We start from the raw sequence: 27522 nt of genomic DNA on the forward strand, positions 1-27522 counted from the left end.
TGGAGAAGAACCCCACCCTGAAGGAGCATCCCACCATGGAGCTGTGTCCAACCATGGAGCAGCATTCCATGGAGAAGCAGGATTCCATGGAGGAGCAGCATTCCATGGAGGAGCAGTGTCCAACCATGGAGCTGTGTCCTACATGGAGCAGCATTCCATGGAGGAACAGCATCCCACCATGGAGCAGAACCCCACCCTGAAGCAGCATCCCACCATGGAGCTGTATCCCACCATGGAGCAGCATTCCATGGAGGAGCAGTGTCCCACCATGGAGCTCTGTCCCACCATGGAGCAGCATCCATGGAGTGAGCAGTATTCCATGGAGGAGCAGCATTCCATGGAGGAGCAGCAGCCCCCCATGAGGCTCTATCCCACCAAGGAGCAGCATCCCATGGAGGAGCAGCATCCCACCATGGAGCTGTGTCCCACCACTGAGCAGCATCCCAGCCCTGAACAACATCCCAGCAGCATTCCAGACCAGCCCCAAGGGAAGGAAGTGCTACCAGAACTGGGAAAAGAGCAGGACCAAGCGAGGAGAGCAGAGGCACGGAGGTGTAGGAGAAAGGAAAGACCCGGAAAGAAGCGGTCGACTTTGATTTTCGGATTTCTGGCTTGCCCTGCACCCGGGCTGGCACCTGCCCCGTGGCAGGAGGTATCTCAGGCACGTCTAAGGCATCTCAGGAGCTCTCTTTGCTCTCAGAATCGCCTCTGTTCCCTCCCTACGGCTTCTTCCACCAGCACGTGGTGCCAAGCGCTAGAAAAGAAAAGTCAGGAGCGGATGAACGGAATTAAACTCTCATGCACTACCACTGAATGTCATCACAGGCCTAGGAAGCACCAAGCACGACACGGGAACCACTTTTACTTGCAGAACCAAAGCTAACCATAGAGAGAATGGTAAAAAGTGGGGTTTGCTGGGGACACAGAGCTGCTGGTGTCCCCTCGACCCGCCCTGCCACGCTACGGCCAGAAATGAAAAAAGCACAAGACCAAACATTGAGTAACAGCACAGCCACCTAACCTGTCGCTATATATCTGACAACTTAAATCAAAAATATTAGCTTGGAAAGAAACCAACAATATCATTCCAAGAAGGTTATACACATCCTTAGCAGCTAACTTTGCTCAGCACAGCTCTGGTGCTTTAAATACGGAACAATCGAACAATTTTGTGAGCAGAAAAGTGACACTGATTTATTCTTTACATGTTTTTTTGTTTGTTTGTTTGTTTGTTTTTCTCTTTCTAGGCAACTCTACAGACTTCAGATCTTTTGCCTCGCAATGCAGATCATCTGATTCCCCCAAAGGTGGCCAGGTTCTTTAAACATGCACATCTCTGTAGCTTCCAGGCCGTGTTTTTTTACTTATTTTTGTTTAAATTCTGCGGACCAGCAGGTCGTCCCCATTCCTAAAAACTCTACATCAGTGTTCAGGGTGGCCTGAGTGCCCATCAGGTTCCTCCAGGGTTTACAGGATCACGCAGAAGAACTTCTTCTCTCTGAAGGGGTTTTCTGAGGCCGGGACGGGGGTCAATAGAGGGTCCTCCTTGGCGTGGGCTTCGCAGTACGCCATCAGGTCTGCTGCTGCTTTGGACACCTGCAAAAGGAGGAGCAAAAGGAGGAGCCCTGTGTTAGGGACAGGATGGGGACATCCCACCTGGAGAGGTGCCACCAGCAGGGAAGGGCTGGCAGCATCAGGTCTGAGATGAAAACCTGACTGACAGAGCGGCAGCACGTCCCTGCTGGGGCTGGTTCTGGGCTGGTTCTGGGCTGGTTTTGGGCTGGCTCTGGGCTGCTCTGTCAGCCTGTATTCCCATTCCTTCCCAGCCTTCCCCCATTCCCAGCTTTCACCTGACAGGGACTGACTTCAGCATCCCTGCTGCCTCTCCCACGCATCCCTTGGCAGGAACATCCACAGCAGCGTTTCCTGCCCTCACCCACCAGCCTCGCTCCTTATTCCAGACATGGCAGCAGCTCCCAAGCCACCAGAGCTCATCCCCCAGCCCTGCAGCACTTCTCTCCATGGATTTCACCTCCCAAGCCACCAGAGCTCATCCCCCAGCCCTGCAGCACTTCTCTCCCTGGATTTCACCTCCCAAGCCACCAGAGTTCATCCCCCAGCCCTGCAGCACTTCTCTCCCTGGGTTTCAGCCCTTAGCAAGGAGCTGAGATGCCTTGGGGATGGACAGTCCCTCCTTCTCACCACCCCACAGGGCTCCAGGTGATGCTTCCAGCTGCCTCTCACCCCTGGCAGTGCCCAAGGCCAGGTTGGACAGGGCTTGTAGCAACCTGGGATAGTGGAAGGTGTCCCTAGCAGGGGGTTGGAACAAAAAGGGCTTTAAGGTCTCCTCCAACCCAAACCATTACCAGATTCTACAATCCCATCTCCCACTGCCTTTAACCAGGGCTGTCAGGATCACTTAAAACAAGAGCATCCCCACCTGGCTCCACATCCCAGCTCCCTCCACGTGCTTTGGGCAGCAGCCACCACCTCCCAGCACTCCCAAAGGCATCTCCCAAGAATCCCTACCTTTATCCTGTCGATGTTGGCCTCCATCTTCAGCTGCTCCACCAGCTTGCGTGCCTGTGCTATGCTAGCAGTGTTGTTGCTAGCCATGGGCAGGCCAGGAGGGTTCCTGGGATGGGCTGTGGGCAGGAACACACCAGGATCAGCTGCTGGGCTGCTCCCAGCCCCCCGAGGATGGGCTGGGGTGGCACGTGTGGAGTGGCAGAGCCATCAAAGTGACAGGGTGAGGGTGGGAGATGCCAACCCAGGGCACAGACACCGTGCCAGGGTTGTCCCCAGAGCAGGGATGCCACTTAGGTGGCACTGGGACTGTCCAGAGCTCAGGCTGCAGCCTAGAGCTGAGCTGTGCTTTGGTGTTTGCTGTTCCCTGAAAGCCTGTGACAGCAACAAACCCCAGGATTTCTGTGCCAGACTCATTCCCTGCCCATCCTCCAGCCCCTGCTGGTGCCCAGTGTGTGTCCAGCGTCCCTTGGCCTCCCTGCCTTTGTCCCTGCTGCCAAATTGCACTTTGAGATGCTAAACAGGATGCTGGAGCTTCCTGTTTCTGGGGATTTCTACCCCAGGCAGGCGGGGGATGCTCATTAAGGTCACTCCAGGCTGGATCCCGGATGTTTTTCCAGCACCTTCTACCAGCAGTGAGCTCTGGCAGAGCAGCAGAATCCCAGCACCCAGCTCCTGCAGCAGCAAGGCTTTTCCAGCAGTGCTCCTGCCTGACCGGGGCTGCTTACCAGCTCAAAATGGGGTTTTCATGGGACTTTATATATGTATGTATATATATATACACACACTATATATGTATATATATACACATTAAAAATATATACATATATAAATATATATTATATATTCTATATTCTATACTCTATATTCTATATTCTATAATATAATTATACTATATATTCTATATTATATATACACATATATCTAAATATATTATATTTGATATTCATATTCCATATTCCACAATCCACATTCCATATTATATATTATGTATTATATGTAATAGTCCATATTAAATATTAAATATTGTATATTAAATATTAAACACTGTATATTATATATTATATATTATATATTTATATATTATATATTATATATTATATATTATATTATATATTATATTATACTATATGTATTCTATATTATAATTGAGTATATTTAATATTGTAAACATGATATAATATATAATAGATAACAGAATAATATATATTAGTATGTATTATTAGATATTACATCCATATTATATTATATTATATTATATTATATTATATTATATTATATTATATTATATTATATTATATTATATTATATTATATTATATTATATTATATTATATTATATTATATTATATTATATTATATTATATTATATTATATTATATTATATTATATTATGTAACATATCTATTCTATTAAATATCTATTCTATTCTATTCTATTCTATTCTATTCTATTCTATTCTATTCTATTCTATTCTATTCTATTCTGGGGTTTTATGGGATTTATATGTGATCCCACATAAATCTATGGGATTTACAGATGGAATCAGCCTGTGCTTGGAGAAGGAGTCCTGCCAGGGCCAGCCAGGTGTGAGGATGAGGAGGGGAGCACGACGAGGGGCTGGTTTTTACCAGAAGCCGATCTCTGCGCTGCTCTGTGCCTCTAAGGGAAGCTCTGCTCCTCTTGGCCCTTCACTGCCTCTAAAGAAAGAGAAGAGAAAATGAAACTCAGCTCCATGGGACCATCGTTTATGGCAGCAGGGACCCCGCAGACGCCGGGTGCCACATCACCAGGTTCCTTCCTGTGTCCCCCCGCCCTGAGCTGTGCCAGCCCAGCCCTCTGTGACATTTCTTGCTTGCATTCAGCAAGGTTTTCAGCACAGGAAGAGGTTCCAGTCAGTGGCTGGAGGGTGCACAGGGCATGACTTGAACAGTCTGGTGCACAGAGCTCGTGCTGGGCTGGAAGGAGCATTGTTGGGAAGGATGGATAAATAGAATTGCCTGTGACCCCATTGGCCCAAGTCTTGTTCCAGCCCACCTTGGAGCCCCCTGATAAGGGGTCTCTGAGCAGCCAGACGCCCTCTTGGAACCCCCACCCCCTTGGACCTTCCACCCTCTCCTGGAGCATCCTCTCTACCCCTTGTCTCTCCCGTCCCCCACTCCCTCATGTGGGAATCCAGGGCTTCCCTCTGGCAGGTCTGGGACCCTGGCAGGGGTCAGGAACCCCCCTGGACAGAGCCCCCAGAGACACTGGCTGTGATCTCTGTCCATGGAAAAGAGTTTTCAATCTTACAGGATGAATTACAAGCTCTGAGTGTTTGATATCAGTAATAATTAAGTGTGGCACGGGTGCAAAAGTAAAATTTTAGGATTCTAGATTAGGGGTTCAAAGGGGACAAGATGGAGGAAATTGGGTGTGCCTTGTCCTTTTTCTCCTTCTTCATGCCCTCCATGTTTCACTGTGGTGTTGGCATTTTTCTGTTGGTTCAGGCTGGGGACACACTGTCCAACGTAGGTGACAGATATTGGCACGTTATTGTAAATCCAGCACAGGTAGTTTGTGGTATTTAATGTTTGTACCATCCCACTGAGGGCAGAGCCCCACACGCTGCCCTGCAGGACAGAGCTGCGGCAGGGCAGCAGAACATGTTAGAGATAAACAGAATAAACAACCTTGAAACAGCACAGACCAATTATGGCTTCTGCTTTGGCAGCGGGGCTGAAAGACAGAGACTTTTACAATCTGGGGATCATCAATACCTCAGATTCCAACACCTCAGGCCTTGCCACGTGCTGCATCTGGCAGCTCCAAGCAAGACCTTTCGCCATCCATAATAAACAGATATTCTAAGAGCAGCTTCAGAGATCTCTCGTCTCCATCCATGCAAACCATCCTGGAGCCCAGCATGGCCCCTCAGAGCATCTCCTGGGCAATGCTGCCAAAATGCTCCAGCCCAACTCCCTGGGGCAGCCCCAGCTCCTGGCTGGAGGTTCAGCTCACCCATGCATTGTTTCCATGGGGGTTTATCTCATTTCATCTCATTTCATCTCATCTCTCCCCTCTTTTTTTGGTGGCTGGAGAAGGGTTTGAGCAGCAGAGCACAGCCCTCTTTCCATTCCACTCTTCTTTCAATTTTCTCAATCTGGGGTTCCTGACACTGATGGCTGAACGGTCTACGAAGGATTCTGAAGTGAATTTTTTGCTTCACGAGGCACCATTTGTGTTGGGGAAGTTTTTCCTCTTTCACAAACAGAACGAGATTTCTGAGAGACTTTCCTTGGAATTTTGTTACAACATCAGCCTCATTGTCTCAGCATTACACAGTTGAGACAATAGAAAGATAGCAAAAGCTCACGTCCTACCAGCAGCTGCCAAAGATTTCTTTGGTACAGAACATTTTAAAAACTTTCTAGCCAACAGCATATTGCTAAAGCTTACAATTGTTCTAACCAATCACTAAAGGTACACATACTTCACACAATACTTACTTATATAATACACCATTTTTAAGCTTAAAACCTTCTACTAAACCCATTTTTCTACAGTCTTAAAGTCTGTCTTAACCAAACCTAAAACTCAAGCGATTGATTCATGTCCTTATTTACTTTATTTACTATTTACTATACCATTGTAACTTTTTCCTACCTTCAAACTTTAAAACTACAACTAATTTTAATTTCTCTATTCTTCCTGTTTCTGAAACCTACTCTCCCAACTTTCTAAAAATCTTCTTACCTTTACTATTTCCCACACTGTGGAATGTGCCGTGGTTCTGGCACAGCAGCTGGGAAAGCAGCAGGTTCTACCAAGACCGGGTTGGGTGCCACAGAGACTTTCCTAAGGCAGCAAATGTCATCCTTGGAAGGGCTCCAAAAATGTCTGGATGTGGCACTTGGGGACACGGGTTAGTGGTGGGATTGGCCATGCTGAGAGCTTGATCTTAGAGGGCTTTTCCAACCTAAAGAATTCCATGTTGTGCCCTTTCATACAAAGTCTCAAGATGTGCCAAGGGAAATAGAGGTTGGATAGCAGGAAAAAGTTTTTACTGAAGAGTGATAAAGTTCTGGGATGTTCTGCCTGGGGAGGTGGTGGTGTCCCCATCCCTGGGTGTGTTTAACAAAGCCTGGATGTGGCACTGGGTGCCAGGGTTGAGTTGAGCTGTTGGTGTCAGCGTTCAGGAGCACACATAGGCACAGGATATGATTCCATGCAGGTGCTTTTATTGAGAGCTCTGGGAATCAGGGGTACAAACCCAAATCTGACTCCGACACGGCTTTTGAGCTGAACATATTTTATATTCTATTGTTATATAACTTACATATTAATTATTAAACTTATATTGTTCTATTGTATACATTGACATGAGTTTCTCGTGATCTTTCTTAGGCCCCTGACCACAGTTCCTCATGATTATTCTTATGATTAAACAGTAATTATATTTAATTACTAAACAATCATCACATGAGAGTTGGACACCGTGGAGGTGAATTATCTGCAGTTCATCCACCCATTGTGTCATTGATGACCTAAAGAAATTCCTCCCTGGGAGGGTGGCAGGCCCTGGCATCTCATCCCACCCCTGCCATGGCAGGGACACTTTCCACTGTCCCAGGGTGCCAACCTGGCCTTGGGCACCTCCAGGGATCCAGGGGCAGCCCCAGTGCTCTGCCAGCCCCTCCCCACCCTCATATTCCCAATTCCCAATCTCCCACCCATCGCTGCCCTCTGGCAGTGGGAGCCATTCCCTGCGTCCTGTCCCTCCATCCCTTGTCCAAAGTCCCTCTCCAGCTTTTTGCACCCTTTTGAACACACCCAACCCTTGGATTTGTAACAATAACCCACTCTGCACAACAGACAAATATCAAAACAAGCTGGCAAGATCCCGAGCTGTAATTACAGCACAGAGCCCAAAAGAGACACTATCCATGTCCTGGCCCTGTAAAACATCATTAGCATGAAAATAATGAGGAAGGGCTCATTAACCTGTGGGCTCCAAGGCAGGAATCCCATTATCCAGGCACACAGGTGCCATTAAGTGAGGGAAATAAGGCACTGCCTGAATTCCCTTGGGAGTGCCATAAAACTCCTTTCCTTGCAGGCAAAGCTCAGCATAACAGGAGTGGGTGAGAGAGCAGCCCTGTGATAATGGGAAGGCCAGGAAATTGAAAAAATAAAAATAAAAATAAAAATAAAAATAAAAATAAAAATAAAAATAAAAATAAAAATAAAAATAAAAATAAAAACAAATATAAATATAAATATAAATATAAATATAAATATAAATAAATACAAAATTTAAAATTAAATATAAATATAAAATTTTAAAAGGAAATTATAAAATACAAAAATATAAATTAAAAAATATTTTTATAAAAATAAAAGTATATATAAAATAAAAATAAATATATTTTAATTACATTTATTATATTATATATTTATTATGTAATAGAATAAATTTTATTTATTATATTTATTATAATATTATATTTATATATTCTATAGTTATATAATTTATATAAATATTTTAAAATAAACATATTTTTAGATGTATAGATAATATATAAATATTATAATAGAAAATAGAAAATATAAAATATAATCTATTTAATATAAAAACTATAACAAAATATAAATAATAATTAAAAATCCAAAAGGATTTTGCTGCCTAAGGCCAGGAGCTGAGCTCTGATGGAGGGGAACAGGCACCAAAAATTGGGATTTAGGTGGGCAAACATCGAGGCACATTCCTGATCCCTGGTGCAGCTGTGCCAGCTCTTGGTCTGCCCACTCCAGCTTTCCCAAAAATATCCCAAACAATGCCCAAATACTGGAGAATTCAGGGCTGCCCAAATATCAGGGAATAAGAATGCCCAGATAGTGAGGGAAAAGAAAGGTAAAACAGAGGGAAACGTGGATTCCCAGATAATTGGGAAATAAGGATGCCCAAATAATTGGGAACAAGGATGTCCAAATTTTGAAGAATAAGAATGTTCAAATACTGAAGGATAAGGATGCCCAAATAATTGGGAACAAGGATGACTAAATACTGGAAAATAAAATGCCCAGATACTGAGGAAATGGGATGTCCAAATACTGGGGAACATGGACACCCAAATCCTGGGGAATTCAGGATACCCAAAGACTGAGGAATAAGGATGGCCATATAAAGGAAAAAATTATTCCCAGATACCTGGGAAATAAGAATGCAAAATACTGGGGAATTTTGGGGAATGAGGGTGCCCAAATACCAGAGAATAAGGATGTCAAATCCTGAGGGATCTTCACCAAAATCTTCACCCCTTATCTGTGATGTGGAGCAACAAATGTAGATGTGGAGCAGCTCGATGGGCTGAGATTAAGGTTAAAAATCCTCCATCCCAGTCAGTCCCACCCACCTGGGTGCATTCCCACACCAAATGGCACATCCAACCCAAAAGAGCCACTGCAAAAGGAGCATTTCTTGCTGCTGAGCCCTCCTGCTAAGCTGCCAACCCATCCCATCCCATCCCATCCCATCCCATCCCATCCCATCCCATCCCATCCCATCCCATCCCATCCCATCCCATCCCATCCCATCCCTCCCATCCCATCCCATCCCATCCCATCCCATCCCATCCCATCCCATCCCATCCCATCCCATCCCATCCCATCCCATCCCATCCCATCCCATCCCATCCCATCCCATCCCATCCCATCCCATCCCATCCCATCCCATCCCCAGCTCTGCTTGCAGCAGTAATTAAGCTTCGTTTGCCAGCTCCTCGTCAGCAGCAGCTGCTGCCTGCTTTGCACAGAGCTGAGAGGCTGTGGAGCACAGAGGATCCTGGAATTTGGGTGCATGATGCTGGATCCATCACCAGCTCCAGCTCCAAACCTGTAGAATCGGAGCTTAAGCACCTCCGGGAGTTTTTTTCCTCCTCTTTTAGTTGGGTTTTAGCTCAAGGTTTGAGTGGGTGGAGATTGGAATTCTCCTGAATGTTTAAAAAAATGGCATTTTCCCATCTCTGGAAGTGTCCAAGGGCAGGTTGGATGGAGTTTGGAGAAGCCTGGGATAGTGGAAGGTGTCCCTGCTATGGCAGGGGATGGAAAAAGATGAGCTTTAAGATCCCTTCCAACCCAAACCATTCCATAATTTATGATGGAATGATCTTGGAGGGTTTTTCCAACCTGGATGATTCTATGGTTCAATTTTCCAGACTTTTTTCACCTCTCAGTGAGGTTTTTTTCTCTCCTTTCCATAAAACCCATCTCCCTCCTCTGAACCAAAAGGAAAAACAGGAATGAAAGAGAAAGTGCCAAAACCTCTCCCTTCCTCCGCCACAAAGACCAAAAGCAGCCTCACCCACCCTGAAAACAGCTCCTTTTTGGGGTGAAAGCAGCAGCCTCCCCGCTCCTTCCTTGCAAAAAAAGTCATATTTTCCATCCCTGATGCACCAGCATTTTCCACTCAGTTATAGCAAAGTGGGTGAATCCCACTGGGACAGCCAGGATTTTGGGGAGAGTAGGGATCAGGGTTGTTCCCATCAGGTAGGCATCACCCAGGGTGGGGGTTAGTCCAGAAAAATGGAGATTTTTGGACAGAAAAAGGTTTTTTTTTGGACAGAAAAAGGGTATTTGGTCCAGAAATGGTTCCAGGCTGGGTTTTATTACGAAGAAACTTGTCCCAAATCTCCTCCCCCCTGGGATTTCTCCCTGTCCATGTGCTTCCCAAGAGCTGAGCCCAGCCCAGCTTGCTGCATCCCCACTGAGACAAGCAGGATCTCCCAAAAATTGCCTTTTCCTCCCCAAAACCAGCCAGGGTGCAGCATCCAGAAGGGATAACTGGGAATAGGGTCACGGTCCTGCTGGAGCGTGGGAATCCCTGGTGAGGGGCTGGGTGGCTTTGCCAGGCATCTTGTGGCTTTTGCTAAAAGCCATGGCTAAAAATAGGTGGCTCAGCTGAAAATAAAATCGCTAAATATAGCCAGAAAATTATAAAAATACAACAGGCAAAATAGAAAATAGCAGAGCCACGTTTTCCAGAGGGTGGGAGATGGGATAGTCCCACTGATCCCAACAGGAGTTACAGATCTGGCTGGGAAAGGAGCCTTAACACTCCCAAATCCCCCATGTTTCACTCTTTCCTTAAGGAAATAAAATGGTCTGAGTTTCATTTGTTCCATGGGGCAAAGAAAACCTTAATCCTGAGTGGTGGTTCCAGCCACAGCTCCCAGCCCCTCTCCACAGGGATTTCATTCCCTTTCCCAGCCATTTTTTATCCTGGATGTCCAACGCGGTGTTTAAATCCCTGGGAAGCAGCTTGCAGGTCAGAGATGTGCTGGCAGATAAATAAATAAATGAATTAAAAGACAAGGGAGTGGAAAAACGAGCCTGTTTCCATGGAAACAGCTTCCTTATCCCAGCAGCATCCGATCCCTCCTGCCAAACCCAAACTGGAGGACTGGGATGGGCTCCTGGTTCAACCCCAGTTATTGATCCCAGAATTGTTTGGGATGAAAAGGACCTTAAAGCTCATCCAGTCCCACCCCATGTCATTCACAGGGACACCTTCCACCATCCCAGAGTGCTTCAAATCCTGTCCAGCCTGGCCTTGGGCACTTGCAGGGATCCAGGGGCAGCCACAGCTCCTCTGGGCACCCTCCTCACCTTCCCATTAAAAATATTCTTCTTTATATCTGAGCCTGAATCAACTCTCTTTTAGCTCAAAACCCTTTTTGCTGTCACTCCAGGCCCTATAAAAATCTGTCCTTCTTTAGAAGGTTCCTTCAAGCCCTGGAAGGGGCTCTGAGGTTTCCCTGGAGCCTTCCCTTCTCCAGGGGAACACCCCCAGCCCAGCCTTGAGCCTTTCCAAGGATGGGAATTATCAAGGCAAGGCAAAAGCATGTTTTTCCTCTTCCCTAATTTTGCTTTTAAATGAAGAGCTCAGCCCTGGGATTGGCTCTGTCAGGGATGGGATGTGCCCTTCACTCACCTTGAAAGCCCAGCTGGAGTCAGGAGGCTCCAGCCCCACATTCCTGGTGTGTCCCCTGTCCCTGGAGCAGTCCCTGCCCCGTGGCCATCACGTTCAGGGTGACCCTCAGCTGGTTTTTTGTTTTCTCTCAGGCCCCTAACAGCTCAAACTGAAGCAAACAGGAACCAACCTCCACTTCCTTTTTTTGTTTTTTAGGGGTTTTGTGGTTTTTTTAAAAAAAACAGATTGTTCAGGTGAAGGATCAGCAGCCTGGGACATCTGCTTTGGTCCCTCCTGCCACTGTTCCTACAAGATTTTGGCTCTCTCCATCCCACAGGGAGGGAGCACAGACCTGCTCCAGGGTTGGAAAAAGGGTCCAGAACCATGGGAATGCCACTAGGGAATGCACTGGTAGTTGAGCAAACCCCCAGGCTGCTCTAGGGCTGTTCTTTGGGGGAAAATCCTGGGGAAAAGTGTTGGTGCACAAGGGATAATCCCAGTGGTGGGAGCAGATCGGGCTGTGGGTGCTCCCTCACTTTGGTCAAATACTTGGGGAATAAGGATGCCCAAATTCTGAGGAATAAGATGGAATAACATGCCCAAATACCAAGGAATACAAATGCCCACATAGAGGGGAAATAAGGAATTCCCAGATGCCTGGGGAATGATGATGCCCAAATACTGAGGAATAAGGATGCCCATAAAGAGAGAATAAAGAATTCCTACATACCTGGGGAATAAAAATGCTCAAATATTGAGGAATAAGGATGTCCAAATACTGAGAAATTCAGGGCTGCTAAAATCCTCAGGAATAAGAATGACCAGATACTGAGTGAGGAATTAGGATGTCCAAATACTGGGGAACATGGACACCCAAATCCTGAGGAATTCAGGGATACCCAAAGATTGAGGAATAAAAATGCCCATATAAAGGAAAAAAAAAAATATTCTACTTGTGGAACAAGGATGCCCAAATACTGAGGAATAAGAATGTCCAAATACTGGAAAATTCAGGGCTGCCCAAATATAGGGAATAAAGATGCCCAAATACTGAGGGATAAGAAAGCTTATACAGAGGGAAATATGGATTCCCAGATATTTGGGAAATTCAAATGCCCAAACACTTGGGAACAAGGATGTCCAAATTTTGAGGAATAAGAATGTTCAAATACTGAAGGATAAGGATGCCCAAATACTGGAAAATAAAGATTCCCAAATACTGGAGAGCAAGGTTGACCAAATACCAGGGACTAAGGATGTCCAAATATCAGGGAATAAGGATGCCCAAATACTGGAAAATAAAGATTCCCAAATACTGAGGAATAAGGATGTCCAAATCCTGGGGAATAAGGCTGTCCAGATCCTGAGGAATAAGGATGCCTAAATACCAGGGAATAAGGATGCCCAAATACTGGAAAATAAAGATACACAAGTACTGAAAAATAAGGATGTCCAATTTTGGGGAATAAGGATGTCCAAATCCTGAAGAATAAAGATTTCCAAATCCTGGGGAATAAGGATGTCCACATCCTGAAGAATAAAGATGCCCAAATCCTGAGGAATAAGGATGTCCAATTTTGGGGAGTAAGGATGTCCAAATCCTGAAGAATAAAGATGTCCAAATCCTGGGGAATAAGGGTGCCTGGATACCAGGGAATAAGAATGCCCAAATACTGGAAAATAAAGATTCCCAAATACTGAGGAATAAGGATGTCCAAATTTTGGGGAATAAGCATGTCCAAATCCTAAAGAATAAAAACATCCAAATCCTGGGGAATAAGGCTGTCCAAATCCTGAGGAATAAGGATGCCTAAATACCAGGGAATTAGGATGCCCAAATATTGGAAAATAAAGATTCCCAAATACTGAGGAATAAGGATGTTCAAATTTCAGGGAATAAGGATGTCCAAATTCTAAAGAATAAAGATTTCCAAATCCTGAGGAATAAGGATGCCTGGATACCAGGGAATAAGGATGCCCAGCTACTGGGGAGCAAGGCTGTGGCACAGCAGGGAAGGGCCTGGGCTGTCCCATGCTGTGACACCCCAGCAGGACAGACCAGGACACACATCCTGTCACACCATCCCCACCCCAGCTCTCCACCAGGGCTCAGCCCTGCCACAGCTGCACCTCAGCGAAAATGAAAATGTCTTAAGGTTTAATGGGGTTTTCTGGGGGGTTGGATTGGGTTTTTAAGGTTCAGTGAAATGTTAAACAACACCCAGAGGACACCAGGAGACTGGAGGCTGCTGCAGCACAGGAGTGGAGGAGAGGAGAACACACAGCTTGAGAAATTCCCCAAAATCCAGGGATGGATCAGAGTATCTCCAGCACACAGATCACAGTTCCAGACTGGTCTGGTGTCAGAATTTGGGGTATTGATGATTCCCAGATTGTAAAAGTCTCTGTCTTTCAGCCCCGCTGCCAAAGCAGAAGCCATAATTGGTCTGTGCTGTTTCAAGGTTGTTTATTCTGTTTATCTCTAACATGTTCTGCTGCCCTGCCGCAGCTCTGTCCTGCAGGGCAGCGTGTGGGGCTCTGCCCTCAGTGGGATGGTACAAACATTAAATACCACAAACTACCTGTGCTGGATTTACAATAACGTGCCAATATCTGTCACCTACGTTGGACAGTGTGTCCCCAGCCTGAACCAACAGAAAAATGCCAACACCACAGTGAAACATGGAGGGCATGAAGAAGGAGAAAAAGGACAAGACACACCCAATTTCCTCCATCTTGTCCCCTTTGGACCCCTAATCTAGAATCCTAAAATTTTACTTTTGCACCTGTGGCACACTTAATTATTACTCATATCAAACACTCAGAGCTGGTAATTAATCCTGTAAGATTGAAAACTCTTTTCCATGGACAGAGATCACAGCCAGTGTCTCTGGGGGCTCTGTCCAGGGGGGTTCCTGACCCCTGCCAGGGTCCCAGGGCAGCCAGAGGGAAGCTCTGGATTCCCACAGTCTGGGTTGGAAGAAACCTTAAAGCTCATCCCATTCCAATCCCCTTCCACTATGCCAGGCTGCTCATCCAGCCTGGCACTGAATTCCAGGGATTGGGAATCCACAGCTTCCCTGGGCAAGCTGTGCCAGGGCCTCACCACTTTCCCAGGGAGGAATTTCTGCCTTATCTGCTCCTCCAGCTCTGAACTCCTGACCCTTAATTAAGGGAAGGAGCCAAGAGCTATTATCTCATGTTAATTAACATATCCAGTCATGGGTTTCAGTTTTTTAACATCCTGCTCTCAAGGATTGGCCAGGGTCGAGATAAGGATCTTGATGGGAAGATGGGAAATGAGGATTGAAAGGGAAGGGAAGATGAAGGGAAAGCTGCAAATGGAGGTTTTTCTCCCAGCATCACATTTCCAAGGGGATTTGGGCGTTTGGCTGTGTCAACACCACATTTCCAAGAGGATTTGGAAAGGGACAAACTCACCCTGGAACAGGGGGAGGCTTTAGCAGGTTCCTGAGGGGCAAAAAAAAAGAGGAAAATGAGAGGGGGAAAGGCTATAAAAGGAGGGAGAGGAAAAAAGAAACAAAAAAAAGCGAAAAAAGGGAGGAAAAAAGGCAAAAGGGGGGGGGGGGGAGGAAAAAAATCCCCTATGTATTCTGTATTTCCATAATCCATAACTTTGAAAAGGAATTTACTGCACCACGCATTCCTGCAAATCGCCCCGAATTCAAGGCTGTGGAATGGTTCAATTCAATTCCACAATCTCAGGGATTTTCTCCAACATAAATGATTCCATGATTTCCCAATCCCTGCTCATTGGCACGGGGACACAGCCACCTCAGAGGAACTGGGTTAAAAAAATCCTATTTTAGGGGCACCCTCCATGTGAGCACATGAAATGGGAAGGAAAATGTAGATTTTGTAGATTTTGCCATGTCTTGTGCCAGGCTGCTGGGCCCCACCCCTCTGCAAATCAGCTTTCAGCTCAAATAAACCTCAAATCCCTGTTTTTTTGTGGTTTTTTGGTTTTGTTTTGGTTTGTTTTTTTTTTTTTTTTTTTTGGCTAGAGCCTCACCATTTTCCCCCCAAAAACCCCCTCCTGCAGCAGGCAAAGCCTTGGGCTGCAGAAATCCTCGTGGTGAGAAATCATCCTCCAATGATTTCACCCCAATCAAACCTTTATTAGCATTTTATTTTAAGTAACACTCACAGGGAGCCCAATGACCCTTTCCAGCCTCTGGGAATCACCCAACAAGTTACAGCAGCAGGGAAACAACCCCGTTAAGCAACCCCATTAATTTGAGACCCCCCCCCAGGAATTACCTGAGACTGATTTAATTAGGTATCCACCGTGCAAAAGAATTAATTAATTGGTGATAAGCACCTGAACCACATTACTCATAAGGCTCTATTTCAAGCTTCAAATACAGCAAACAGGTCACAGCCCAGCTGAGAGCGTAGCCAGAATTCCCAGGGCTGCTGCCTGGTATTTCTCTTCCCATCCTTGTCACAAAAGGAACAAGGCTGGGAATTTTTTTACATTTTTTAAATTTTTTTTTTTTAATATTAATTTTCCTTCCATCCTTGGAAGTGTTCAAAGCCAGGTTGGATGGATTGGGAGCAACTTGGGATAGTGGGAATTGTGCCTGTCCGTAGCAGGGGGTGGGACTGGATGATTTCAAGGTCTGCTCCAACCCAAAGCATTCAGGGATTCCATTTCTTTTCCAGGATTTTTTACAGCATCCAGAGCTGGCGCCGTCAGAGCTGCTCCAGTGGTGGCTGCACCCCATGGAATTGGGGGTTCTGTGATCGTTTTGGGGGATTTGGTGTGGTTTAGGTGGGGGTTGTGGGGTAAAACCCCGTTATCTTGGGGTTGTGAGGGTTTCACATCCCTGAAGTGAGGAAAGCACCTGCTGAGGGCCACATCCCAATGTGTAGGTGGGGGATCCACATGGAAAAGGGGAGGGTTTAGCAGGGTTCTGAGAGGGGAAAAAAAGAGGAAAAGGAGGGGAAAAAAGGGTAAAAAAGGAGGGGAAAATAGAGAAATAAAAAGAAGAAAAAGAGGCGGGGGGGAAGCAAAAAAAGAAGGGGAAAAAGGGGAAAGAAAATCCCCTGTGCAGTCTGTATTTCCACAATCCATAACTTTGAAAAGGAATTTACTGTGGCCTGTGCTGGCTCTGATGTTTCACAGCCTGGCAGAGCTGAGGGGAGGGGAGTCTCCAAGCCGAGGAGGATGAGGGCAGGGATGCAGGAAGGGATGAATAAAGAGGCGTAGACAGGGATACAGGGATGTGGGCAGGGATCCAGACAGGGATGCAGGTGTGGATCAGCAGGAGCTGATGCAGGCAGGGATGGGAGCAGGGCTGGTGTTTTAGGCTGGAAATGTGGGAGTGTGTTTTGTCCCCATCTGTCAGAGCTGGGGCAGTTCTCTGCTGTTCTTTGGGCAGTTTCTTTATCTCTCCCACAGCCAATCCTCCCTCCAGGAGATCTCTGCTGTTCATGGGCCATTAATTATTAATTATCTCCTATTCATGGCCACTGAGTGCCCCTGCATGGCTGAGAAAATTCTGAGAAAATTCCATCATCCATGGGGAGATGCTCTGCCCAGGGGAGGAGCCAAACATTCCTACCTGGATACAATCTGACCTGGGAACAGCACAGCAGCCTTTGCCCCCTGCATTCCCAGAGGAGCAGCTTTCTTCCCACTGCATTCCCAGAGGAGCAGCTTTCTTCCCACTGCATTCCCAGAGGAGCAGCTTTCTTCCCCACTGCATTCCCAGAGGAGCAGCTTTCTCCCCACTGCATTCCCAGAGGAGCAGCTTTCTTCCCACTGCATTCCCAGAGGAGCCCAGGCCCATCTCCCCCAGCCCTGGAGCTCCAGAGCCACCCTGGGATGGGGCTGCTGCCACCTCCCTGACCCACAGCCTGCCAGGGCTGCTCTGACTCTGCCACTGCTTTGTTTTCTGCGGTTTTTTTGTACTATTGCATTTGTATTTTTAATTTTCCTAATAAATTAGGAAAATAAATTATTCCTGCTCCCATATCTTTGTTTGAGAGCCCCTTAATTTCAAAATTATAACAATTCAGAGTGGGGGGGGGGGTTTACATTTTCCATTTCAGGCTCCTGCCTTCCTCAGCACACACCTGGCTTTTCAAACCCTGCACACAGGGGGGATCTGGGCAGGGCTGCAGGCAGGGCTGGAGCCCTGGCAGAGCTCAAACCGGGTTATTTGGGCGGGCTGGCAGAAATAGGCTGTGGGTGCTGCTGCTCTGACCCATATTATCCCAATTAAATCAAACTCCCTGCCCCGCTGCTGCCTCTCCCTCCCCTGTGCCCTGCTGCATTCCAGGCTAAAGTAGGCCCTGCTCATCATGGAGGCAGGGATTGCACCTGGAACGAGGAGAGGAGGGCACAGCCAGCGTGGCAGAACTGGGGCAGGGACCCTGAGGCAGCAGCAGCAGCATTTTTTTTTCCAGGATTTTCACAGCTGGTGCCTTCAGAGCTGCTCCAGTGGTGGCTGCACCACATGGAGATGGGGGTTCTGTGATAATTTTGGGGGGTTTGGTGTGGTTTAGGTGGGGGTTGTGGGGTAAAACTCTGCTAAAACTCTGTTATCTTGGGGTTGTGAGGGTTTCACATCCCTGAAGTGAGGAAAGCACCTGCTGAGGGCCACATCCCAGTGTGCAGGTGGGGGATCCACATGGAACAGGGGAGGGTTTAGCAGGGTTCTGAAGGGGAAAGGGGGGGGAAAAGGGGGGGGAAAGGGGGAAAAAAGGGGGAGAAAATAGAGAAAAAAAAAGAGGGGGGAAAGCAGGAAAAAAAAGAAAAAAAAGAGGGGGGAAAGGGGGAAAAAAGAGGGAGGGGAAAAAGAGGGGGGAAAAAGAGGGGGGAAAAAAGAGGGGGGAAAAAAGAGGGGGGGGAAGAGGGGGAAAAATAGAAAAGAAAAGGGGAAAAAGTAGAAAAGAAAAGAGGACGAAAAGGAAAATAAAAGAGAAAAAAAGGAAAAAAAAAGAAGTGGGAAAAAGAAGAGGGAAAAGGAAGAGGGAAAAAAGCTACAAAATGAGGGGAAAATAGATAAATAAAAAGAGGGAAAAGAGAGGGGGGAAAAAAGCTAAAAAGGAGGAAAAAAAGAGGGGGACGTGTGTTCAGTGGCTTCCCTTTGCTCCAGGCCTGACCCACCTACATTTTCCCTGACCACGCTGCTCCTGCAAAACAGCAAAATTGGCTTTTCCCTGCCCAGCTGCTCCCTCAGAGCCTTTCCCAGCCCATTCCCTGGCCTGCCTGTCCTCACCCACAGCACCTCACCTTCACCTTCCCTGCAGAGCCCTGAACCCCCTGAGCAGCCTGTATTCCCCCCAAAATCCTGGCAGAGCATCCCTGCCAGGCTTCCTGCTGAGCCCAGGGCGCTGCTTTCCCCCGTGGGGATGGCACAGGCTGGGCACAGCCCGGGATCCCGCGGCCTGGGCAGTGCTTTCATAACTTACACGGCAAAAAAAGAATAAAGGATGAAAAATACCGAGCCCCAGGAAGGCTGCAAAGGCTGGATGGAGCAGCACAGGACAGCTGGATTCCCTCCCATCCTATCCCATCCCTCAGGTGTTGGAACTCAAAATGTCCCTCAGACATTTTTGGAGGTTCCAGGCCCTGGTCAGAAGCATTTGAGACCCTGGCAGGCAGCTGGAAGCAGCTGTGATTTTGGGTTTGAGCCATGGAATGATTTACCAACCTTGCAGGAAGAACAAGAAGTCGCAAAAGTTTAGATATTACAGTAGAAGTAGTCACAAAGTAGAGGGAAGAATTTTTGAGTGCTGTACAGGGGGGGTTAGGTTTTGTACATGGTCAGAGGTTTTAAGATGGAGGAATTTGGGCCTGTCCTGTCCTCCCTCTTTCTCCTTCCTTACCTCCATGTTCTTGGTGATGTTGGCACTCAAAGATTGGTTTAGAGTAGAAAAGCATGATTTAATATTCGTAATAGGCATTGGGGAAAAACTATAAATATTTATCATGTGATGTACCATATAAAAGATAGAAAGGCACCATTTAATATACGTAATGGGCATTGGGGAAAACTGTACCCATGGAACACGTAATGTACCATATAAAAGATAGAAAAGCACTATTTAATATAGGTAATAGGCATTGGGGAAAACTGTACCCATGTAACACGTAATGTACCATATAAAAGACAGCAGCAGCCCTGGGTGGGGAGAGAAGAAGCAGTCGGGAGTCAGAGAGGATGTCAGGGTGTGTGTGTGCCTCTGCCTGAGCTGTGAGCAAACCACAGCAGCTCAAGGAGAAAATCTTTTAGATAACTTGTAATAAACTGCCTTGAGACCGAACAACAAGAGGCTGCAGAGTTTTCTTTGGAAGCTCAAAGTTGGAGGAGAGACTTTTCCACCACACAGAGCCCCTGAACCAGGCCGGGGTTCCCACACCCCTGCCCATCCCCAGAGGTTTAATCCTTCTGGAATCGCTGCCTTTGCTGCCTCCCTCGAGGTTAAACACCTTTCCCTGCCTACCTGCTGCTGGGAAAATTCTGTTTCACTGGGCTCCTGTCTTTTTCCTGAGCTCTGAAGTCACTGGAAGCAGCTGCTCTTTGCTCCAGGCAGGATGCAGGAGCAGCGTGGATTCCAAACCAGCCTAACTTTTACACCATTTAATAGAAACACTTACACAGGGCTTAGATTTTAGGCTTAAAAAATAATAATCAGCACCTCGCCCTTATTTGCTGCTTATACCTCTCCTTAAGCCTGGCTCACTGCATTAAAATAAGCTTTTTATTCCCTTTATTCCCCGTTTTTTATTCATGGGGTGGAGGGAGGAAGGAGGAGGGAGAGTTTCCCCCAGCACTGGCATTAAGTGGGGAGTGAGGGAAGCACCAGAGGAAGATGCAAATCCCTGAGCAAGGATGTGAGGCTGAGCAATTCTATTAAATCAGCTGCTAAATAATGCAAGGGATTTTGATGGAGCCAGCCCTGCCAGCACCACACAAACTCCACCACGTCTCCAGGATTTTAAACATCCAAGGGATGCAGCAAGAACCGAACCCAAAGCCTTTCCCAACCCCTAAAGCTGTCCCAGGGTGACACTGGAGCTCTGTCCCCACCAGGTCCTTGTCCCTTCCCAAGGTTCTACACAAAGCCATGGAATCCACCATGGAAGACTGGTCAATGTTCAGCTTTTCCCGAGGTGGGGAACCTCTGTCTGAGCCCTTTCCAGCGGGATCAGAGCTGCTCCAGCAGCAGCCACAGGCCTGGAGATGAATTAGAAGAGGTTCAGGCAGGTTGTGATGGTCCCAACTAGGGACCCCAAACTGCTGCAGAGCCACAGAGGGGGCAGGAAGTCCCTCAGAAGGAACGTGGAGAAGACCTGGAGCATGGAGAAGACCCAGCCATGTTCCTGCAGGGCACCCTGGGGACACCTGGACCCACATGGACCCACACCACAGCCATGGGACAGCTCTGGCCTGCCCTGAGGGATGGGTGAGAGCAGAGATTCCTTCCCAAATCCCATCCATCCTTTCCCTCTGGCAGTGGGAGCCATTCCCTGGGTCCTGTCCCTCCATCCCTTGTCCCCAGTCCCTCTCCAGCTCTCCTGGAGCCCCTTCAGGCCCTGCAAGGGGCTCTGAGCTCTCCCTGGAGCTTCTCCTCTCCAGGGGAACATTCCCAGCCCTCCCAGCCCAGCTCCAGCCCCTGGAGCAGCTCCATGGCTCCTCTGGGCTCACTCTGAGCACTGAGAATTTTCCTGAGGAGGCTCAGACCAAGCCCTGCCTGCTTCTCCCAAGGGTTCTGTGCAGAGCCCTTCGGCTGCAGACAGAACAACGATGACAAACGTCACAGGCAGAGCCATTGGCACTCTCCTGGTATCTCCTGGTGACAGTGGGGTTGTGAAGACATTTTCCTGGCACCCCTGACTCTCCACACCTTCTTTATCCTCCTTCCCTCCCTTCCCTGCTCCAAAACAAAACCGAAGAGGAATGAAATCAGTGCTGAGCATCTCACATCAGCTGACAGCTTGGTGCCTTTGCACCCAAAACAGCCCCAAACCACAGCTCCTCCAACCCCACAGCTCCTGCAGAAGAACTTACGGCTCAGAGGATGGTTTTATAGACAACTGGAACCTGAAGAATCCTTCCAGCATCCCTTCAGCACTCCCCTGAAGGGATCAGAGCCCGGGCTGTGCCTGTTGGACACCTGGCAGCGCTCCCTGTGCCATCCCAGGGGGATGCTGCAACAGCTTCAACACTCCTCAACTCCATCCAGCTCCTGCTCTCTCCTCTGGGACACAGCCCAGATGGGAACAAGAGAGAAAACACAGCTCCTCCACATCCCTGAGGCTCTGCTGGCTGCACAGGGACAACACTCTGCCTGTCCCCAGGGTGCCACCACCGCCGTGGCTCTCCCTGCCTCAGCACCATGTCTGCTTCTTCCTTGGGAAAGGAACCAGGAAAGATAAATCATTAAAAGGGAATTGGTAAAAAATTCAGAGGAGTTTCAGGCACTGGCAGCTCTGCCCAGGGTTGAGAAGCCGTGTGGATGGTGGCACTTGGGGACATGGGTGGGAATGGCCACACTGGGAAGATTTTAGAGGTTTTTTCCAACCTAAACAATTCCACCATTCTAAGCCTGAAGTGACACGACAGCAGCTGAACGTTAATGACCATAATGACCTTAATGACCGTAATTAGCACAGGAACCCACCCCGCGGTGTCACCCTTCTCCTGGAGGTGCCAGCCTTGGGAACACCGGGCAGGAGGAGAGGGAGGATGCTCAGCACTGATTTACTCTGGGAATGTGCCAGAATTCCCGGTGGTGGCACAGGGCACCGATGTCCCCATGTCCCCTCTGCAGCTGCTGGCTCTGCCTGCAGGGATGGAGGCACAGGAAAAGCAGGACCAGCCAAGCTCTGGGGCTGGGATTTGTCCCCCCTGGCCGGAGGAGGGATGCTGAGGAGCCCTGTGACACCAGGAACACCGAGGAGTTTGAATATCCCCTGCTCTGCCAAGGGTTTTTCCCCTTTTGGGGCATTTCATGTGACCCAGGAAGGAGCAGAAATCCCTGATGACCTCCAAGGTGGCCCCTTCCCACATAAATCCCTCTTGCAGTGCCCATCCAGGACCTTTCCAGGCAGGAAAGCTGTTCCTAGGGAGCATCAAGGGATGGCCAGAGGCAACTTTCCTTCCCAAAGCCCTCGGGAGAGCAAAGAGGAGGATAAACCTGTTAAAGTGAGCCAGCAGCTCAGCTAAAGGAGCTTATTTTATCTGGGAGCACAGCAGCACCCCTGGAACAACCAACCTGCAGCTCAGGAATCTGCATGAGGACAGCAGAGAACTCCAGAGCTTCCCTTGGATAAACTAATTAACCCGGGCTCTGACGAGGATGATGATGACAGACAAGAGGGGAAGGAAACTGCTGAGTGAAAAGCCAGGGAAGGACGAGATAAGGTGAAAATTAATTGTGTTTGGGAGGATAAGCAGGTCCTGCTGCAGCTGCTTCCCAGGAATTATCCAGGGTGCCCCAGCTGCAAGGTGCTGATTTTTCAAGGCTTGGCCCAATGTCATTTCAGCAGGGATTTTTATTCCCACTGATCCTGGGGCTTGGAGTCCATCATTCCCACATGAAATGCAGGAGATGAGTGGTTTTAGACTCCAGCCTCAGCGGGGCTGCATCCGAGCCCATCCCAGATGGTCTCTTAGATCCCTTCCAAGCCAAGCCACCTGTGATTCTGTGATTCCCTGATCCTGGCATTCCCTGATCTGTGATCCCTTGATTCTGTCATTCCCTGATCCTGCATTTCCTGATCTGTGATCCCTTGATTCTGTCATTCCCTGATCTGTGATTCTTTGATCCTGTGATTCCCTGATCCTGTGATTCCCTAATCCTGGCATTTCCTGATCTGTGATTTTTTGATCCTGTGATTCCATGATCCCCTAATCCTGTGCTTCCCTGATTCTGTGATTTCCTGATCTTGATTCCTTGATTCTGTCATTCCCTGATCTGTGATTCTTTGATCCTGTGATTCCCTGATCCCCTAATCCTATAATTCCTTGATCCTGTGATTTCCTGATCCCCTTATCCAGTGATCCCCTAATCCTGTGATTCCCTGATCCTGTGATTCCCTGATCTTGGCATTTCCTGATCCCATGATTTCCTGATCCTGGCATTTCCTGATCCCCTGATCCTGTGATTCCCTAATCCCCTAATCCTGTGAGTCCCTGATCCTCTCATCCAGTGATTCCCTGATTTGTCACTCCCTGCTCCTGTCATTCCCTGCTCCTGCATCCAGCTGCCTCCCTGCCCACCCAGCACCTCGATTCCCTGGCACATCCCTAATCAAAGGCATCATTAATTAACCACACCCCAGCAGCACCATCCCAGCCACTCTGGATGGGGTTTGGAGCAAGCCTGGCTTCTCCATGGAGCCAAATCCATCCAGCTGGATCCTGTCCTTGTCCCTGCAGCCACCCTGAACTACCCAGGAGACCCCCCCTGGCCATTCCCTCCAGGAATTTTGGGTGGACAAGGCCACTCCTGTGCTCTAAAGGGAGCGGATTTGGGGGGTTTGCACCATGCATGAGGCACCCAGAAGGAAAAATGCACATGGGAGGCTGGGCTGGAGGTGAGCAGGGAATAAAACAACAAAAAAATCCCTTGCTCAGTGGAGCAGGATGCAGCCACCTCCTTTTCCATGGAATGGGGCTTCATTCCCACTGCTTTTACCCTCATCCCTCCTCCCCACAAAGCTGCTGAGCCCAGAGAGGGAGAACAGCATGAGAAGGGCCTGAAAAGCAAGAAAACCTGAAAATCCAACCTAATCCTTCAGCTGGATCCTCCACACGGACACATCCCGCTTTTCCCATCCCGCTTTTCCCATCCCGCTTTTCCCATCCCGCTTTTCCCATCCCGCTCCGGGCACAGGAGGGACACCTTTGGAGAAGTCCCAGTGCCTAAAATGCCATTTTTTCAGGGTGAACCCCTAAATCCCAGCCCTAAACGGGGTGATCCAGCAGGAGGAGGCAGTGCCAGTGTCCCGGGCGTGGCTGCCTGGAGCATCCCGGTGGGATGGGGCGGGATGGGGTGGGATGGTGCCCCCGGGCAGTGCTTTTTGGGGACACAGAGGGGTCTGTGGGGCTCCAGCATTGTTTCTCCAGCCCTAATTACTATGGAAACAGCCAGCACCGGTGCCTGGCTCTCCTCCTCCGGTGACTCACCGGGATTCAGGAGCCCCTGGAATTCCAGCGGGAACAACCAGGTGGGATGGCACTGCCCACCCCGGGAAAATTGCATTTTTATTGCATTTTCCACTTGGCACGGCGCGGCAAAGCAGCAGGCGGGATTGGGGATTAATAACAGTAATAATAATAATAATAATAATAATAATAATAATAATAATAATAATAACAACAGAGATTCTTCACCACCTCACAGCCATCAATCCATGAGAATCCCTCCAGGATTGCCTGCCCCTCGGTCTTGAGAACGCCCATGCCATGAAGCAGCCTCAGTTGTCACCCCCCCCAGATCCCAAATGTGCCCCACCAAGCCACCAGCAGCTCAGGACTGCAAGGAGAAAACCCCACGAGATCCTTCATGCTGGTGCATCATCCCCTGGGAGCAAAGCTGGCAGCTCCCAGGGGATCTGGGAGAGAGGATGGGCACGAGCAGGCACCTGTGGTCCTCCCCAGTTGGGAATATCCCATTTTTGGGATATTATCCAGGTGAGCAGCCAGCAGCACATTCCATCAAGCAGCATCCCTGCCTCATGCTCCAAGGCTGGAAATGCCTAAAAAAGCCCCAAAACTGGTGCCAAGGAGCAGCTGGGGCGATGCCCACCCTTGTAGGGCCAATGGGGCTGAGCCACATCCCTGAATCCCACAGCACAGGGTGAGAAAAGCCCCATTGGAACCCCGGGAGCACCTCCAAACCCCCTCCCAGAGAAAGGCTCGGCCCCAGGGCTTTCCTGGCAATAATTAATTGAGTCATATTTCAATCCAGCCAGCGGCCATATGGTAGGAAAGAGGATTAAAATGGCATGCTCCAGTTGCATTCAGGGAAATAAATCCAGTTATAAGGAAAAATCCTCAGTGCCTGCAGGCTGCTGCCACCCATCCACATGGCCCCAGCCCCTTTTCCAGGAGTGAGGAGCACGGATGGATCGTGAGCAATTCGGGAGGGAATTCAGGGGGAAAATGGGGAAAGAAATAAAAGCCCAGAGGCAGCAGCAGGAAGAGCAGAGGCAGATCACTGCTGCTCCGAGCTCCAAGTTCATTAGCAGCTCACGAGTAATTGATTAATGAGGGGGTATCGCTGTGTGCCAGGATTGTCCATAAATACAAATCATTTTCCACCAAGGAGAGGAGAATCGTGGAATCACCGCCATGGATTGGGAGGGTTCTTAAAGCCCATCCCATTCCACTCCCTCCATCCACACCTTCCCCTGCTGCTGCTCCCAGCCCTGTCCAACCTGGCCTGGAACAATTCCAGGGATTTGGGGCAGCCACAGCTTCTCTGGGCACCTGTGCCAGGGCCTGCCACCCTCACAGCCGGGAATTTCCTTCTCAGTTCTAATCCAAATCTTCCCTGGGTCAGTTTTTTTTGGGTTTTTTCTAGACCAGGTTTTCCTCAAGCTCATTCCCGATTTTCCCGGGAATCCTTCACCCAAAGCAGGGCTGGGAAAAACACGGATTTGGATAGAAAGGAGAGGGACGGAGCTGTAGGGATGGCAAGATGCACCCCCAAATCCTTCCGAGCCAGCCTGGGGCTGATCCCAGCTGATTTGCAGGGATTTGGGGTTGGGAAAATCTCCCTGTTCATTCCTTCCTTCCTTCCCGTGATTCAAAAATAAATAAATAATTTTTAAAAACCCCCAAAAAACAGGAAAGAAAGAACACTACGCCCCATTCATCCCCGGAGAAAGCCTTGCCCTCGCTGGAAATCAGCTGATTAAGGAGGATCAAACCCTTTAAACCCAACCTTTGTTCCAGACTGAGCTCCCTGCACAAAGCCCTTCCCGGGGTGGGACCCCCATGGCCCCCCGAGAGCGCGAGGTCCCCGTGGGTGTGGGGGTTGTGGGGTTTGGGGGGTTTTGGGGGATTTTCTGCTGGTTTAGGGGGGTCAGTGCCAGAGGGTGACAGGGGTGGGGACTACCCTGCCCAGCCCCACCCGTGCCAGTGAGGGCGGGGTGGGCAATGCCAGTGCTCCCAGTGCTCCCAGTGCTCCCAGTGCTCCCAGTGCCAGTGCTACCAGTGCTCCCAGTGCTCCCAGTGCCAACCCTCCCAGCCCTCCCAGTGCTCCCAGTGCTCCCAGTGCTCCCAGTGCCAGCCCTCCCAGTGCTCCCAGTGCTCCCAGTGCTCCCAGTGCCAGCCCTCCCAGTGCCAGCCCTCCCAGTGCTCCCAGCGCTCCCAGTGCTCCCAGTGCCAGCCCTCCCAGTGCTCCCAGTGCTCCCAGTGCTCCCAGTGCTTCCAATGCCAGCCTTCCCAGTGCTCCCAGTGCTCCCAGTGCTCCCAGTGCCAGCCTTCCCAGTGTTCCCAGTGCTCCCAGTGCCCCCAGCCCTACCTGGCAGCGCTGTCCCGGTCCCCGCGGGGCGGGCGGCGGAGGGACGGACGGACGGACGGACGGAGGGATGGAGGGATGGAGGGATGGATGGAAGGATGGAGGGATGGAGGGACGGACAGACGGACGGATGGAGGGAGGGATGGAGGGCCGGAGGGATGCGGCCGCAGCAGGAGGAGGAGGATGATGATGATGATGATGATGGTGGTCAGCAGCAGCCCCGAGCGCCGAGTCCCCACCCAGCTTTGTCTGCGCTCATCCCGCTGCCTACAGGAAGCGGCTCAGCCCCGACTTCCTCCTCCTCCTCCTCCTCCTCCTCCTCTCCTCCTCCTCCTGCTGCTGCTCTCCTCTCCTCTGCCCTCCCCAGGATCGCTTTTGCCCAGACCCCGCTGCCTCTCCTGCTCTGCCCATCCTGTCCCTGTCCCTGTCCCTTGTATGGCCCCTTGTCCCCCCATTGCACCCACAGCTCCCACCCCCTCTCACCCCATACCCCCCCTGCACCCATCACACCCCTAAACCGCGCCCTGACCCACCCCC

At 49.1% G+C, this 27522-nt stretch overlaps 1 protein-coding gene across 1 annotated transcript; it reads right to left on the reverse strand.

The window, feature by feature from the left end:
* Nucleotides 1-1167: 1167 nt before the first annotated feature.
* On the reverse strand, nucleotides 1168-27336 carry GNG2 (G protein subunit gamma 2). Its single transcript, XM_032748939.3, has 4 exons — nucleotides 26989-27336; nucleotides 4157-4225; nucleotides 2530-2645; nucleotides 1168-1596 (listed from the first exon to the last, which is right to left on the reverse strand). Exons 3-4 carry the CDS (start codon nucleotides 2614-2616, stop codon nucleotides 1468-1470), a joined length of 216 nt encoding a protein of 71 aa, XP_032604830.1. The 5' UTR covers nucleotides 2617-2645; nucleotides 4157-4225; nucleotides 26989-27336; the 3' UTR covers nucleotides 1168-1467.
* Nucleotides 27337-27522: the final 186 nt, after the last annotated feature.

This window comes from Taeniopygia guttata, chromosome 5 (genome assembly GCF_048771995.1).
Source record: "Taeniopygia guttata chromosome 5, bTaeGut7.mat, whole genome shotgun sequence".
In the NCBI taxonomy this organism is placed as follows: Eukaryota; Metazoa; Chordata; class Aves; order Passeriformes; family Estrildidae; genus Taeniopygia; species Taeniopygia guttata.